The sequence below is a fragment of the Nymphaea colorata genome, chromosome 6, assembly GCF_008831285.2.
Source record: "Nymphaea colorata isolate Beijing-Zhang1983 chromosome 6, ASM883128v2, whole genome shotgun sequence".
NCBI lineage: Eukaryota > Viridiplantae > Streptophyta > Magnoliopsida > Nymphaeales > Nymphaeaceae > Nymphaea > Nymphaea colorata.
In genome coordinates, this window is record NC_045143.1 from 245,061 (window position 1) to 261,870 (window position 16,810).

The 16,810-nt window shown below is 40.4% G+C and overlaps 1 protein-coding gene across 1 annotated transcript; it reads right to left on the minus strand.

Moving 5' to 3' along the window:
• Nucleotides 1-8,587: 8,587 nt before the first annotated feature.
• Nucleotides 8,588-11,590, minus strand: LOC116255860 (protein INVOLVED IN DE NOVO 2-like). The gene is made up of 3 exons (XM_050078292.1): nt 10,541-11,590; nt 9,994-10,052; nt 8,588-9,100 (listed from the first exon to the last, which is right to left on the minus strand). Exons 1-3 carry the CDS (start codon nt 11,436-11,438, stop codon nt 8,873-8,875), a joined length of 1,185 nt encoding a protein of 394 aa, XP_049934249.1. The 5' UTR covers nt 11,439-11,590; the 3' UTR covers nt 8,588-8,872.
• Between the last annotated feature and the right edge of the window lie 5,220 nt (nt 11,591-16,810).

The window sequence follows — 16,810 nt, forward strand, 5'->3', positions numbered from 1 at the left end:
GGCGTGTTTGTTAAGGTGGAGGGCCAGTCGAGACGTCCACGTGGAGCACCCCGTTATTTCTCCGTTAAATTTCCACCAGGTCCAAGGTAGCGCCGTACTACAGTGGAATCAAAGCCCCGGAAAGTTGCAGCCGAGGGTGAATGTCCCAAACACGAGAGAAACGCAGTAAAGTTTAACTAAAGAGGCATTTGATCCCCGGAATTTCGGATCCGCTGGTCTGGTTTGTTCCGGGGCTCACTTTAGATTCATACGTTTTGTCAAACCGTGGATATTCAAACTACAAAATGGTCACTGTCTGTGAGGAGTGGAATGAAAAATTCATGGAATTAATGCAATCCAAACGTCTTTTAGACAAGAGACTTATGATTCTCGTTGGAATTTATCCGTCTGAGTTATTGCCCGATCTCGAATAGTCTCTAATCCCATACCACAAAATTGTTTTCCCGTCATTTGAAGGAAATGCATGTGTGCCAAATTGACACATGGACTTTTCGATGATAAAACTGTGTCATTAGGAAACAAAAACGAGAGTCTATTTTGATTAGAAAACAAGTTTATTTTGATTATAACACAAGTTAATATTAGTGAATTTATTTCAAAATATCTAAAATTATGTAACTATTTAGTGGATTTATTTTAAAACATCTAAACGATGTAACTTTTTTTGCAGGGCAGAGCAATAAATTGATCTATATATAACTATTTAGTGGATCTATTTTAGAACATCCAAAACCATGTAATTGTTTTTGGTGGGGTGGAACAAAAAATTTCTAATCGAGGGACAGTGGTACTCAAGTTTTGAATTTTTAGGGAACAGAAGAAAATGGCTCTAGGTATAAATATGGAAATGATCAATTTTTGTGGGATTGTAAAGGCAAATGCCTATGCTTCCGCCTATCTATATATATATATATATATATATATATATATATATATACACTAAATGCCGTAGCCTTAAAAAAAATGTTTGCTTCAAATAAAAATTTGTTATTAAAATATTTTGTTACGGATTTCGTATATATAACTTGTATACTAGTTTTTATCAATGCTTGAGGACCTAAATTTCAATTGGTATTTTCTGTTCCGGCGATCTGACTGCTGTATATTTGATTTTTGGGGTTCTTCCAATGCATCTTCTTGCTAGCACTCCAACCCAAGTCAGGCTGGTTCGATAATCATTGGGCGGTCGAGGTTGGTTTTTGATATCAAGTGCCCATCGACTACCCAAAGTCCGAAGCTCAGTAACTAACGTCGTTTATTGCTATGTTGTTTTTTATTTTATATTACCAAAAAATATTGTCGCAAAAAGGACATTTAGTCGCTAAAAAACATAGCTGTATGGTTAATACTTTTTTGTAAACGATTTTTAGCTAACCATTCAACCACAAAACGTTTTTAACTGATTTCAATATATATATATATATATATATGTGTACATCTCTATCATCCATCCCCACTCGCCTTTGGTACCGTATTTACCTCTGTTGCATATTGTCTTCTCCCTTGCCCTCCTTTTCCTTCGGTTGTTTTTGTTAAAGCCCTCCCCCATATAGCCTTCTCTGTCTCAGAGGTAGAAGCACTGGTAAAGGCAGTCGATAAGATCGGAACTGGGAGGTGTGTTACTTGTGTTTGTGTGTCCAGTTTAGAATCTGATAATTCTTTAGCCTTTCTGTTTACTGTATGTCCAGTTTACAATCTGATAATTCTTTAGCCTTTCTGTTTACTGCATATTTTCTCGAAGGGCAAAGAGAGATGGACGAACTAGTCAAATCCAAGGACGTCAGAAAACAATTGCTACAATTATTAGAAAAAATATATACATCTGACACTATGTGCTGTTACCATCTGATTACTTTGCCGTCCTGTAATCTTATTGGTGTTTATTTTGGTTCATGCTTTCAGAAGGAGAGATGTAAAGCTGCTAGCGTTTGACAACGCAAAGCATCGCACCTATGTCGATTTGAAGGTAGTTGCATCGGTGACTTAAAAAAAAGTTCAGAGGAAGAGACTGTGTAGGCAAGGTGTCTTCCCGTCCGCTCCGAGAAGTCGACCAAATTGGCATTAAGCCAGAAATTTTTCATGCCAGAGGCCGAATCATAGTTTCAAAAGTTTAACAGAAGCTGAAATATAACTTTTTAAAATTTTTATATAAGATAAATGAAATTTTAGGAAGGGAGGAGGACCCCCCCTGACTCCGCCCCTACATACCAAGACATGGTCATCAAGTTGGTGAGGGCCAGGGGTTTCCCCATTGACAAGGCACGATGATGATCGCTGGTGTTAGATTTGGAAAGGAACACTAATCAACGGGGAAAAAGTGGACCTATTAATTTTGTTGTGGTCTTGTTCAAGGAAATAGAATCAAAGTGATTACAGAATTTAGTTTTGTTCCATTTCTAGATGTGGGTGGTGGCTTCCCTTGTCTTCTTGCAAGAAAGTCAGGTAGGTTTTGGTAATTTTCCTCTCAAATAATTGGGTGACCAAACTCCCCACATCCCCATCTCCTTCCTCCCCTCATCCTTAGGAGCAAGTGGGCCTGTTGGATCTATTTGCTTACCTTACCACCACCTTTTTATGTGGCTTGTATGAAGTTGGAGCCCTAACCTCCTTTATGGGATGCTTTGATTAGTTTACTCATTTGGGGAGTGACCAATGCTATCATTTTCCTTTACTTTTTATTTGTTTTACACCCTACTGATGCGGGTATCTATAATAGGTCAAGTAGCAGTCAGGATATATAGAGCATGAAAGAAAGGTTAAACCCATATATATGAATGAGAGAGAGAGAGAGCTCATAGGCATGGCTTGACTGGAATAGAGAGAAGTTGAGAGTTCTATCCTGCGATAGTCTCTTGGCATAATCTGGTAGCTTTAATTTAATTTGCATCCAAATTTCACTTAAATCCAAGAGATGAACGTTAGCCCATGTTTGAAAAAGGAACCACAGACCAACCCCTGTCCTTGGGCACACTGCTTACTAGGAGGTTGGTGAATCCAATCCTTTTTCTTCTTGTTTTGTAAAGAGGTTCGAATGTGTGAATTCTGAAGCGCCACTCATCGCGCATTCAAGTTTTCAACCATGCATGCGCACACCGATGCGGACATGAAAATGCTGGTGAATAAGTTGATTAATTAGCAAAGGTATGTTATAATAGTCATCATCACCAAGAGATGCTATCCAAATTCATATAGTTTAATATGCCTCAATGGATTTATGGCCCAATTGGCGAGCGGCGGAAGGATGGACGAATATCACAACCGTCCTGAAGATAGTGTTGTGCCACCTCCTAAGGATCTTAATCCCTGCTACGATTCTCCAAAGAGTAAGAAGAGTAAAAAGCACCCAATATCCATAGTAGATTTTGTGTTTTTGAAAGTTTGTTTCTTCGCTTTGGAACTAATTGTTGTTCTCCTGCCAAAACTTGCACGAAGGCATCGACAAGTGTGACCCTTGAGAATTGTCCAATGCGAGTCCGAATCCAACCTGATATTAGGGGTGGGTATCGGGCCAGGCCGGTTACCGGGCCTGTCCACCAAAAATCAGGCCCAGCCCGGCCCGTTAATGTTAACTGACGGGTTGGGATGGGCCGGATATCGGGCCTGTCCACCAAAAATCAGGCCCGGGCCCGATTATTGATGGGCCGGCCCAGGGGTTGAGGGAGAACTCGACGAACCAGGGGAGGCAGAACTTTCGGGAGGGGAGGACGGCAGCGAGGAACCGGCCGGTGGGGTGGGAGGCGATCTGGACAGAAACATTTTCTCCAACTAATCATGAACAGAGATTGACCAAGGAAATCAGGGGAATACCAAAACGGAAGAAGCCTCAACAGAGATGATTTTTCCAACTAATCTTGAACAAGGAAATCAGGGGAACACCAAAAGGTGTAAACAAAGGAGAAGATCAAACTAATTACAACGGCCACAGATCTAAAAATACAAGCCCAGATCAGGTGAAGGATGAGAAAAAGAAACGATCTGAGAAAAATAGGAAACCCTAGATCGGACGAACGAGAAAAGCAACGAACGAGTTGGAAGACGGCGAAACCCTAAGAGCGAAATTTACGGCGGCGAGTCCTCGTCCTCTGCCTCTTTCTTGCCGCCTCTGCCCTCCTGCTTCTCCCAACCAGGGAGCTCAGATTCCCTCTGCGTGATCTCCGTTTCCTTCATCTCGCCCCTCTCCATCCTTGCTTCTCTGCCTCCCTCGATGGAAAAATTGAATTAGGGAGGGGAGTGCGCGTGTGATCTCCGTTTCCTTCATCTCGCCCCTCTCGATCCTTGCGGCTCTGCCTCCCTCGATGGAAAAATCAAATTAGGGAGGGGAGTGCGTGGGAGGAGTGACGTAATGGGCCGTCGGGCTGGGCCGGGCTCACTCAAGTTGAGCCCAATAAGAAAATTTCCCGGCCCAAGCCCGGCCCATACCGGGCCGGGCCGGCCACGCCCGACACCCAGGCATACCTGATATCACTCGAAGCTGAATTATACCTGAATGAATCATGTCAGATTTCATTCCCTAAACCCAAACCTAATTGTATTTATTCATACGAAACTCAGAACAAGTAAGGTGACTATAAAAAATCTTGAACTCTGTTAAGATGGAATAATGTGTCAGTTTTCCAAATGATCTGTGTCTTCGAAAAGATGGACAATTTGTCACATTTAGCATAAGTGGACTAGGTTTGAGGAGTTCCATGACTTCATCTATTCTATGAACGGACTAGTGGTTTGTTAATGAAATGGTGGACACCTTTCAAGACCAAAGGGGATTGGTTAGTTCCTCTTATGCCTAGAAAACCTCGAAACATAACAAGAGATGTCAAGTTTTTACTTTGAAATAGTTTAAAATTGTCAATTTAACTCATAAACTTAAGTGCTCGTGTTGTGCAAACAATATGTCATTCATTTACCCATAGTACTATACAAGCATTAGGATTCATTTTCGCATCAATGTCATCAAACCTATAGAAGGGATATCTTTCAATTTCCAAAATGTGAACATAAAGGAAGCATCCTCGACATCTTAGGTAATAAAAAAGAGGAGCATATTTTGACTCCAAAATCGCACAACCAAAGATTGTCACATTTAATTCTTGCGAGTTCAGCCTTCATGTCTTTCATCTCTTGGCAGACACCATTTGTCTTTTTTTCTTAGTTTTTTTTCTTTCTTTTGCATTCAGTTTTTTGCCTTTTTGATTTTTTTTTCCATTGATTTTTTTTCAGGTTGACCTTCACCTTTGAGGGAATACCTCACCACCTCAAAAGCTACTACGAAGCTCCACCGCTTTGGTGGTTATGTGTAGCTTTGTCACGTGTCCAACCCGCTTCACCTTATGAGTTTTCGACGAGTCAAAGGTTTATAAGTCATTATCTTCGCGAAATAGACATAAATCAGCATTATGCCTACTCAGTACTTTTGATTACTGACTTAGAAGAACAACTACACAAGCCCCGAGCCCATCTCTCAACCCTCATTTGCTACCTGCCAAGATATTATAGAACATTGTGGCTTCTCTCTCAGTATATTATATCCTTTGAAGTTTTGAGTTTTGTTCTTGGCTTCATCTAATATTTGTCTTGGCTTAATCTAATATTTGTCTTGGCTTGAAATGCATGGTTTTGCAAAATCGGATGGAATTATTCTTCATCATCACCAACTACCCACCCATGCTTTTGCTTCGACAGCTGGGTCCTTCATAGATTGGACCAGGTTATTATTCAGTTCTTTCTTGTTTCTTCTTGTGTGTCATGTTAGTTGAGAGTTATGGATATTTTGACTAGTATGTGTTTGTTTATCCATAAATCAGGACAATATCCTGCATTGGGGAAAAATTATGATATTATTGAATCTTTTCTCATTGATGCTATTTATGTTGTGCCTCTCATTTAAGGTTGGTTGTTCGACCTGCTCCCCATGGATTGAGGCTATTGCTTTTAATCTAGTTCTTTCCCTTCCCATAACCGAGATGTTTTTCCTACATTGGAGGAGAAGGTGGGTTGAGGTTGGTCCAAAATTATATCAGAATGTAAGTTCTTTAGGCATGAAAATGACACAGTTAAGGCTTAAGCTAAGGCTTATTTCAGAATGTCATAGAAAGCTTCTTTTTAGATTTGTTAATGGTCTTGTTTTTAATGTTCTTATCCAAATGTTGTTGCTGCAGGTAATCCATGATCATGAACCTTATTTCAGAATGTCGTGGAAAGCTTCTTTTTAGATTTGTTATTGGTCTTGTTTTTGATGTTTTTATCCAAATGTTGTTGCTGCAGGTAACCCATGATCATGAACTAGAAGGTGAACAGTGATACTTTTTTTTTTCAAGAATAATTCCTAACACTTGATATGGCAAACATTTTATGCAGAGGTTGGGCACTATTGCATGAATTCGTGAACTTGATCCTAACATTTTGGGTTTTCCTGAACTTGGTTGTCTGCCCATGCCTATTGTGATTGGCGAACCAAGAGCCCTTGATGCCATTCACCCATTCAACGACAACTTTTCTAGAAAAAACAAAATCCTTAATACAACCAAAGGAGGTTGTTGAGTTGGTTGAAGGCATCCTTAAGAATGTGTTGTTGATGTATTGAACACGAAATAATGTCTTTTCTTTTTATGTTTGTTGTGGTTTAAAGCATATGTTGCTGGCAACCAAAACTGGTTTGATATCGGCACCAAAACTGGTTTGATATCGGCATTTCCAATGGGTTAAACACTTGCTGGAAGCTCGAGTCTAGACATAGAATTGAGTTGCAGCTCATGACCAGGAGATTGGAGTAACTTTGGATGGATGAAGGTCGAGAGGTATGCCATGAAACAACTTAGCCATCAAGATATACTAGTCTTGATCATACACCCAACATACAGTAATTGAGAGCAGCACTTATTATGACCATTTCCCTGGTTGGATGGAAGGCACAAGGTATGTTTGCACATCAGACACCAATTAAATAACCTAGTCGACTTAACACCAGCTGATGGAGGTTGAGAGTTCGATCCTGCGATAGTGTCTTGGCATAATCTGGTAGCTTTAATTTAATTTAAATCCAAATTTTCACTCACATCCAAGAGATGAATGTTAGCCCATGTTTGAAAAAGGAACCACAGACCGGCCCCTGTCCTTGGGCACACTGCTTACTAGGAAGTTGGTGAATCCAATCCTTTTTCTTCTTGCTTTTTACAGAGATTCGAATTTGTGAATTCTGAAGCACTCATCGCGCATTCAACCATGCATGCGCACACCGATGTGAACATGAAAATGCTGGTGAATATGATGATTAGTTAGCAAAGGTAAGTTGAAGTACATAATAGTCATCATCATGAAGAGATGCTATCCAAATTCATATAGTTTATTCATATAGTTTAATATGCCTCAATGGATTTATGGCCCAATTGGCGAGCAGCGGAAGGATAAATATCACAAGGGCGAGTGACACACACTACGCCTCGGTATTCTTCCATGTCCTTCTGGTGTGCATGATCACAAAGTGATTCCATGATGCTAAGAATAGGAATTAAGTTGGATGAAGCTGCCTCCAGCCTTGCCCCGTGCTCGGACTTCGCCGCTTCGTTTGATCCTTGGAGACCTTGGAAGAGGTGGGAGACGACCTCCATCTCGAATTTAATGGCGCCCACTTCCTCGAAGAACTGTGAGAGGTGTTCTATATCGGCGTGGCTGAGTTGGCCCATTTCAAGATCTTGGTCGGCCTCCAAATCCTTGAGAGCCTGCTTCTTCAACTCCACATAACTCATAAAGGATTTTGTCATCAGATCATTCATCTTGACAATTGGTTCTTCAAGAACAAAGCAGGAACAGGGGAGACGAGTTACAAAAGATACTGAAGCGAACTGTCCACGAGAGAGAGAAAGCAAAGCCTGATTTAATATAATTAATTAGCACAAAGTCCTGGTACAGCGGAGGTACTGGAGAGAGCCAGGCGACGCATCCCTTCTAGACGTTCACCAATCACCGGATTCTCCTTTAATTTTCAAATTCAAAAGTTGCGGGGGTTCGTTCTCATCACTCCAACGTTCGTCTGCTCAAAACCATGCAAAAGAACCACTGCTAGATGTCATAGGTATGTAAATGGACCCAGAAAATCGGAATCACATTCGATCAGATCTATTCCGTACCCAAGTAGTCCTCGTTTTCATGGAATTTCATGCCACGACAAGGTCCTCATTCAACTCTGGCTAATATCTGATCATTAAAACCCTAAAAGAAAAAAGAAAAAAAAATACGGATCAGGGTTAAACTCAATCGGAGATCAGACTGGAGAGAGATCTGGATCTTGTACAGGCGGTCATATCCAGGCCCGAACAACCTACGTTTCGTGAAGCAAAATCCTTCTACGCTTCTATATAGTCTGGTGGCAATATCTAATCAATCCTACCAAGAGATAAACCCCAGAAACTGCTGTCGTGATCTTGTTCTATTTGAAGGTTTTAAAGCTAAACCCGCATGCAGAAGACAGTAGAATAGATACAGAAAATTTCAATATAAATTTATATTCTGCTGCATTAATTCTACGGCTAATGACACATTAACGCTGAAAGAAACCAAGATCAGAAAATCATATTGCCATTCAAATATTTTTGACGCTTGAGCAAGAAACTTCTCGAATTAAGCCAACACTTGGAAGAAATGTGAGCAAGTGATATGTACAAGGTAATTAGAACCCAAGTTTCAGTATCTGATAATGTCAGACAATGTACAAGGAATTCAAAGATAACTGGTTCTCACAATGTTGATCCATCAAATCTTTCACGGCTACCAGTGGAAACATTCACAGCATCAGGTTTGCAAAACAACCTTTCAGCTTCGGAGGCGACACCAGAAAGAACACAGGATGGAGAATCAAAAGTATCAACCATGAGCACTCCTAAATCCTGCGGGTGCGTGTCTTGTAAGTCTTTACAAGATAGCCAATAACTTCTTTTAAGGTTGCCTTTCTGTTTTCCTTGTGATTCCACATTTCCTCGATTACATACCGTCCACTGGGATTATATTCATTTAACTGCTTCATGGCAGTCACTACAGCTTCGTGGGGGCCTTCACCCCACTCAATTCTTAAGCGCCTTAACTTTTCATCATTTTCATCTATGACACCCTGTAAGGAAAAAAAATATCATATATCAGAGACGATCCTAGAAGTCAAGAATCTACACAACTTAAGTCCCAAGCACGTAGAAAAGTGCTTCTAGAAGGCAGCAAAACCTGCGTCAACACAATAAGATGCTATAAGCAAGCAAGTCTAGCACCCAACATGCGAGATAAAAGACCTGCATCTTGGGCCAGGTACTGTCCAGGGTGTAGCCCAAAAGCGTCATGCACAGACAAGACAAAGTTTTGTACGGTCAATTAGGATCCGCTGTGCCCAAAAATAAGACCAATCGTTTGACTGAAACTACTTTTTTACATTTGTATCCTTCCTCCTGGACTTCCTTTTACTAGGGTTTCACGACAAATCTCTTCCTCCTGCACTTCCTTCTACTAGAGGTGCACAACGAGTCGAGCTATGCTCGGCTCATATGAACTGGACTCAAGCTCGACTCATGTTAACTCCACTTAAGCTCCACTCGTTTAATAAGCGAGTCAAGTTCGATTAAAAAACACAAATGCATTTTGTTTCTTTCGGAGTTGAGCTAGATTTTTTTTTTTTTTTATTGCACCGTGTGTCCTCTTTGCCTTTGTAAAGGTAGGTCCTCATTTCAAATTACTGGGTGTTCACTTTCATTTTAAAATAAAATACTCTTTTTAATGCTTGGCTAGGCAAACACGACCTTGAGTTCAAGCTGGCTCAACTCTGGTCACGAAAAAGCCTACCTTTTACCTCTTCTTGTTAGCTTCTCTGTGGATGAGCCCTGACCTAGGCATCAAAAGTGATCTGATCTTTCATTCTGAATAAAATTGTTCTTTAGCTCAACTGCACTCGCCAATGTATGCATGCATTTTGTATCCCCAGTTTTAATGAAATGCCGTTTTACACCCTTCACATCCAACCACATCTACCATGACAAATATGCAAAAACCCAAGGCAGAACCTACAATTCCCACGTTGACTGAAAAAAATTAGGTCCAGGATCAAGCAATGAATAAACTCTACGGAAAGGGAAAAAAGGAGATGGTGCTTGAAGAATAAGGTGGTTGGCCATATAAAGTGGCGATGTCTTCTCATTAAGATGACTAGAGAGAGAAACTTAAAAGTGAGTGTTATACTTTATATGTAAACATTCAATGTCACTGCAGAGAAAAGTGATTCCTGTTTCTTTGCCCACAATTATATGGAATCTTTCAAGTCATAGTGCAGTAATACTAAAATGTTGTATCTAACAACTATAAGCAGACAAAATAGGATACATAGTGCACAACGCCTAGTGTATCAGACCATTTAGGCAGGTGTTATCTTCTTTTGCATAAAATAATCATGAAAACATAATTACCTACAATAAACAGACAAAGAACATAATGATACAATTAGATGGCAACAAGCAATCATGGTGGTTTGGAACAAAATGTTTGAGCTTAGAAAAAAAAAACAGCTAATGACCTTCAAGCAGTCGTGCCATCTCACTGTCTTTCCTTTCAAGTGCAGACTTAAACTGATTCAATGAGTAAGTCATTTCCATCAGCTGTTCACCCGAAGACTGCAAGTCCTTATTCTTTTCATCGATTCTAAGTGTGAGGTCGTCTACTAGAGTGTTCTTCTTTCGTTCTTCCTCCTCTTGGAGCTCACTAATAGTCTTTAGATCACCATGATGAAGTTGCATCTTTACATAATCATCAGAATTGTGATAGTCATCTTCCCGCGCTAGCCATGCATACATACTTGAATCACACTTTTTTGACTCAATCCACTGAGTTTTACCATGGCACCTCAGCTCAAATGACTTCTCAAATGATATTGCACAGTAGAAACCTGTCCAATTCTTCTCAAATTCAACAACCGCCATTCCTCGAAAGCCCAGTGCATCCCACATAAGGGTTACTTTTGCTGGGCTGAATTCAGAAAACTGTGCCTTTAGCTTTCCATTAGTAACATAAGCCCCATTCTCCAACGCAGTTGGTATATTAGCAACAATAGCCATCCAAGGCCATACAAATCTTTCTTCCTTACGTTCTAGTCTTACACGCTTGGGAGGTCTAGAATCAATCATGGGTGGCCCGGAAGGCTTCAGCTGTTCCGCATCCTCCATCAAAATCATCTCTAGTGCACGATGTTTGGCAGCCTTTTCCAAACTCTTAGGTGAATTTGCCACTCCATTCGCATGTTGGAGAATATCTTTATATCGATAGTCCTGCTTTTTCTTCCCCAGACAAAAAGGGCACTTGAATGTCCCATCTGCATTCCTTCGGAAAATTCCTCCTTCTTTCAGTTGTGCGTATGATTTCTGAACTCGATCTTCAAGCTCAGATTCACTGAAATCACTATTTTCATCTGAAGACATATCCAGTTGCTTCCGCAATGCTTAGAATAGCTGAAATCAGCAACCTGATGGTAAACTTCGGGATGCACATAAACAATTCCCAAAGTCACTCTTCTTGCAAAACAGAAACTTCAATTCACAATCATATGACGAATCCAGGATGCCAAAAGAGCATGGTTAAAGAAGTACTTCATGTCCAACTTCCAATTCACTGAAATCACTATTTTCATCTGAAGACATATCCGGTTGCTTCCCCAGTGCTTAGAATAGCTGAAATTAGCAACTTGATGGTAAACTTCGGGATGCACAGTAAACAACTCCCAGGGTCACTCTTCCTGCAAAACAGAAACTTCAATTCTCAATCATATGACGAATCCAGGATGCCAAAAGAGCGTGGTTAAAGAAGTACTTCATGTCACCATGGAAAAGGAAGCCAAAACCCTGATTTTTACCTTCTGTAGAGAATACCAGAGATGACACTGGAACAGCAAAAGAAACGGAACAAGAGCCAGAGGGGGAGAGAGAGAGGGGGGAGAGAGAAAGGTTGGAAGCAGTGCAGACCGCTTTCAGTTCTGTGTCTTCTTCCTTATCCATCACAATGCAGACAAAGCAGCGTTTCTAACGTCTCCACTGGGGCCGTTTGATGGCTTGAAAATGTGGAATTGGAAATATATTTCCTGGAAAAAATGAATGGGAAAAATCTTTCCGATTCCAATTTTAGTGTGTGTGTGATGACTGACGTATCTAACCCATCCACCAGCTCAAGCAACAGCTTACAGCACAAAACTCCTGTTAAGTTTGTGCATATGGGGGATCGGGTTTGTTCAGACCTGATCCACTTCTTTTATATCCACACGCCCAAATATACTAGGCGGTGGCACTCTTGTAATTTTTTATATATTTTTGTACAATCTGTTGTAACCTGATTAGGTTAATGTTTTAATAGAGATTAAGGATTGCAGGGCTGCATTGGCCGACTGCACCTTTTCCTCCATTGTCTTCCTTTCTATCCTCTCTTCTCGATCTTTCTTATTTTCAGCCGGAGAGACATAATTTTGTGAAGATTCTATCAACTTCTACCTGGATATCAAATATTCAACACGATCCCCTCAGTGCTCTCCTTCTCTATGCCACTTTCTCAGCCCCCCTTCGGAGGCTAGGTTGAAGGGAAAAAACTATGGGATGAACCCCCAACTGTTGTCAAAATCTGACTAAGAAACTGGTAGGTGATGGCCTTAGAAATCTCACTTCTGTGATAGGCAACAGGTTCTAGCATCAGCAGGCCTGTAGCAGCCTGTCTCACCCAAGAGCCAGACTTTCTTTACAAGATCCTCATGTTCAAGGTCAAGAGCATTTGTTTAACTTCTCTGCACCTAGTACTCAAAATAGGTAGCAAGAAAATACGACATTGTAAGGCCGGACCTTCCCTGGACATAACGACAATCAGCATGACCCCCCCAAACTATGCATTTAAGTAGCTCAGCCATGGTGATCAGCACTGACACTGGCCACGCCTCACACTCTCACATATTTGGCTGCTAAGGACACACAGATTCTGGAACAATATCAAAAAGTTAACCCCTATGAAATATTATTACCAAAAGTCTGAATATCTTTACAAAGAGGATAAAGCCTCATTTATAGACATATACACCTAACCTGCCCAGTAAGTTCCCCTTGGCCAACAATGACCTTCAACAAGTTCCACCTCTCATCTGCCCACTAGACTGTCAACTGAAAGCTTCACTACTGCAGATCTCAGCTTCCTGAAGCTGCTGAATGCCTCTATGTGCTACTCATAGCCAATTCTCAAGTTCCATATCACCTCAGTGCATCTCAAAACGACCATCACCAGAACATTGATGATAACAGGTCTTACTTATATCAGACATACCGATGTAGCGTTGTCAAAATCAAAATGGCTTTCAGATCTATCCAATCAACTACTGTTTAAGCAGCTACAGAACTATATGCATATGGCCATCTGATGCAGAGACACATTCAAATAAACAAGAGATGACGCTGTTAAGTAACTTCTAAAAACTATACCGCCCAAAAAGGACAGATTCAGATTGGCCGAGCACCTGAATCAAAGTTGTCATCTACATCAACACAAGAGCATTCACAAACAGGAAACTCCAATGAAAATTACACTGGCACGCCCTCTGATGAGAGAAAACTCCAAGCGAAACAAGATTTTACCAACACAAGCAAAACCTTCAACTAAAAGAAGCATAAGAAAAAGCCCGACACAAATCAAGCACCGATGAGGGGTTCTCTGGCAGGCGGCAGCCCCTCCAAAGAAAAAGGAGTGCTGGAGAGAACCCACTTTGCACTGGAGCATCTTACAAACCAAAAGCTCCTTCCCAATAATGAGAGATACATAGATAAATAGAGAGACAGAAATTATAGAGAAATAACCACACCAACCAATAGCCATCTCTAAATTAAGAATTGTACAATTCATTCTTCTTCAGACAAAGAAATCACAAACCAGGAAATGCGAGCAGACTTGTGAATTTCTTTCAATGCATCAATATGATTAATCTTATCCAAGATTCTAGAGATGATCTCATCTCAACAAATCCATGATATGCGGATTCTCCATTTTGACTCCTGTTGTCCTGCACTATCTCCATCTCATATCAAGTCCATAGAAAATGCTGATTGTGGAATCAACAGACACATCCACATGAATAGGATGCAGGACAGCATGTCCACAATTTGCTTGCGTTCCTCTCCTTACCTATCCAATTAAGTAACATCTAGCCTAGTTGTACATTAACCGAATATATTATATTGAAACCTGTCTTCAAGCCAACAAGAGATTGGTCCTAGTACTGTTGATGTTCAAGAGCATTAATTCTTTGGGTGCTCACCGCAGGAGTTTTATCCTTCAAAACCAAAATTGCAAGTTCTAGAGTTTGAGTTCTGACGCAATTTCACAGCCATCTAACCCATCCACCAGCTCAAGCAACAGACCTCTGGCGGTGCAGGCGACGGACGTTCGCAGACTGAAGATACGATACAGGCCGGCAGGGCAAACAGTGGACGATGGAGTGAGACGACGAGCAGCGGCAGGAGGGAGACGACGAGCAACAGGCAGGCAGACCAGGGGAGGCAAGGCAGCAGCGGCAACAGGGAGACGAGCAGCAAGATGCGATGCGCGGGTGCTCTAATGGGAAAAAAATAAACCCGGAAAAATATATAATCAGGACTGCATTATGTTGCGGTTTTGCCTTTCATGTTCCACTCCATTTTGTTTTGTTTATGGAATAATGTCGTGATGAAGATATATTATGGAGTATGTTTACCTTTTTCTTATTTGAGGGCAGCTGGTTACGTCGGACTGGCTCAAAGCACAAGAAAGCTTTCGCTTTTTTCCCAATTGGCAGAACGATGTAGAATGAGAGAGAAAGGAAAATAACAAAACATAAGCCCAACAACTTGAAAAAAATTACATCTACAAATCAGCTCTTAATGCTTGTATGAGGTTGAATGTACCAGTATTTTTCCATAGGTTACTGAAAATTAACCAAACGTCATACAAAATGAAGGAAACCATGCGTTTCACTGAGACCGCCTCATTTCTATAGATAATATCATTTCTGGAACGATGCAGAATGGAACCTAACAAAAGTTTACTCCGTCATTCCTGATCATTCTACCATCAAACATGGATCGAGATTTGAAAAATCAAAATTTTTCATTCGGAATGTTTTTCCTGAAATTTTTTCACTGGGTAAATTTACCCTGCCATCAAACGGGGCTTCAAGAAAAAAACAAAATGTTGTTTAATCTTTTAGCAATAATTTTCGCGTCCGAACACATTTTGAAATGATTTAATTTCTGTTCTTGACAAATACTTTGATTCATGCAACCATGTGTTCAATTCCTCGTTCTGAATGTTAAAAATGTTTTGGCCTCGCGAGCAGTGGCATCTCCTCTTCGTTCCAAGGCCATCCTTCTTGCCAAGCAGACCAAGTTCTTGCTGCCCGTTAAACTGGTATTCAATCCAATACCTTTTAATTAAAATTAAGTGAAAAATACAAAAAGTCAGTTGAAGTTTGATCAAATAACAAATCCCCGTTCAACTTTTGAATGTCAGCAAACAGATGATTAACTTTTGAGAAGAATTTTCAAAGGACCGACCATTTACTAATAGAAAACAGTAAAATATGATAAAAATGCCTCTCCTTAAAAACTACTCTTCCTTTGGTTCTTTTTGTCTTTAAAAAGGTACTATTATTATCTTCTATTAGATATTACTTTTTATTTATATACTATACTTTTATAGATGGTTCTTTAAAAAATTTTCGCATTGTTTATATGCTTCCAATTTAACTATTTTATTAAAAGCCTTCGTCGTTCGGTCGTTGAGCTTTGGTTCAATCAAAACTATTAATCTCGTACTGTTCAAAAAGTAACGAACACATCCATCGAATTCATCTTACCACAAAAATGTAACCATACGTTAGAAAATAAATAACCAAAATTATATATATATATATATATATGACCCTTAAGTATTTCCTTTTAAACTGGTATTTACACTAGAGCCTTGGTTACGACATTTTCAAGATCGTCGTTGATGCTCTGTCTAGATTCCCGGCGTCATCGATTGGAGAAACCAGTGGACTCAGTTGGCGCCACCCATCACTATAGAAGCCGTTCGGAATTCCTTCTCCTTCCAGTTTACTCACCCGTCCTTCCCAGATCAAAGGTTAGGGGGCAAACGTCGAGGATGGTTAAATCTCTTCTCTCTCCGTCTCCTGGCCCTTTCGCTTAAAAAATTAAGGGGAGAATGTGAAAACAAGGAGAGAGTTCCATTCCAAGGGGCGAGGGTTATATTCCATGCTCTTCCGCCACCGCCACTGTTCCCCTCATTACCTTTATTGAGAACAAACAAAAGCAAAACGAGAAGGAATGGGTTTCCAGAAGATGCCCACAAACCATCCTCCACCTAAACAGGTGCCACCAATTTATATATATATATATATATATATTGGGTTGAATACCAGTTTAACGGGCAGCAAGAACTTGGTCTGCTTGGCAAGAAGGATGGCCTTGGAACGAAGAGGAGATGCCACTGCTCGCGAGGCCAAAACATTTTTAACATTCAGAACGAGGAATTGAACACATGGTTGCATGAATCAAAGTATTTGTCAAGAACAGAAATTAAATCATTTCAAAATGTGTTCGGACGTGAAAATTATTGCTAAAAGATTAAACAACATTTTGTTTTTTTCTTGAAGCCCCGTTTGATGGCAGGGTAAATTTACCCAGTGAAAAAATTTCAGGAAAAACATTCCGAATGAAAAATTTTGATTTTTCAAATCTCGATCCATGTTTGATGGTAGAATGATCAGGAATGACGGAGTGAACTTTTGTTA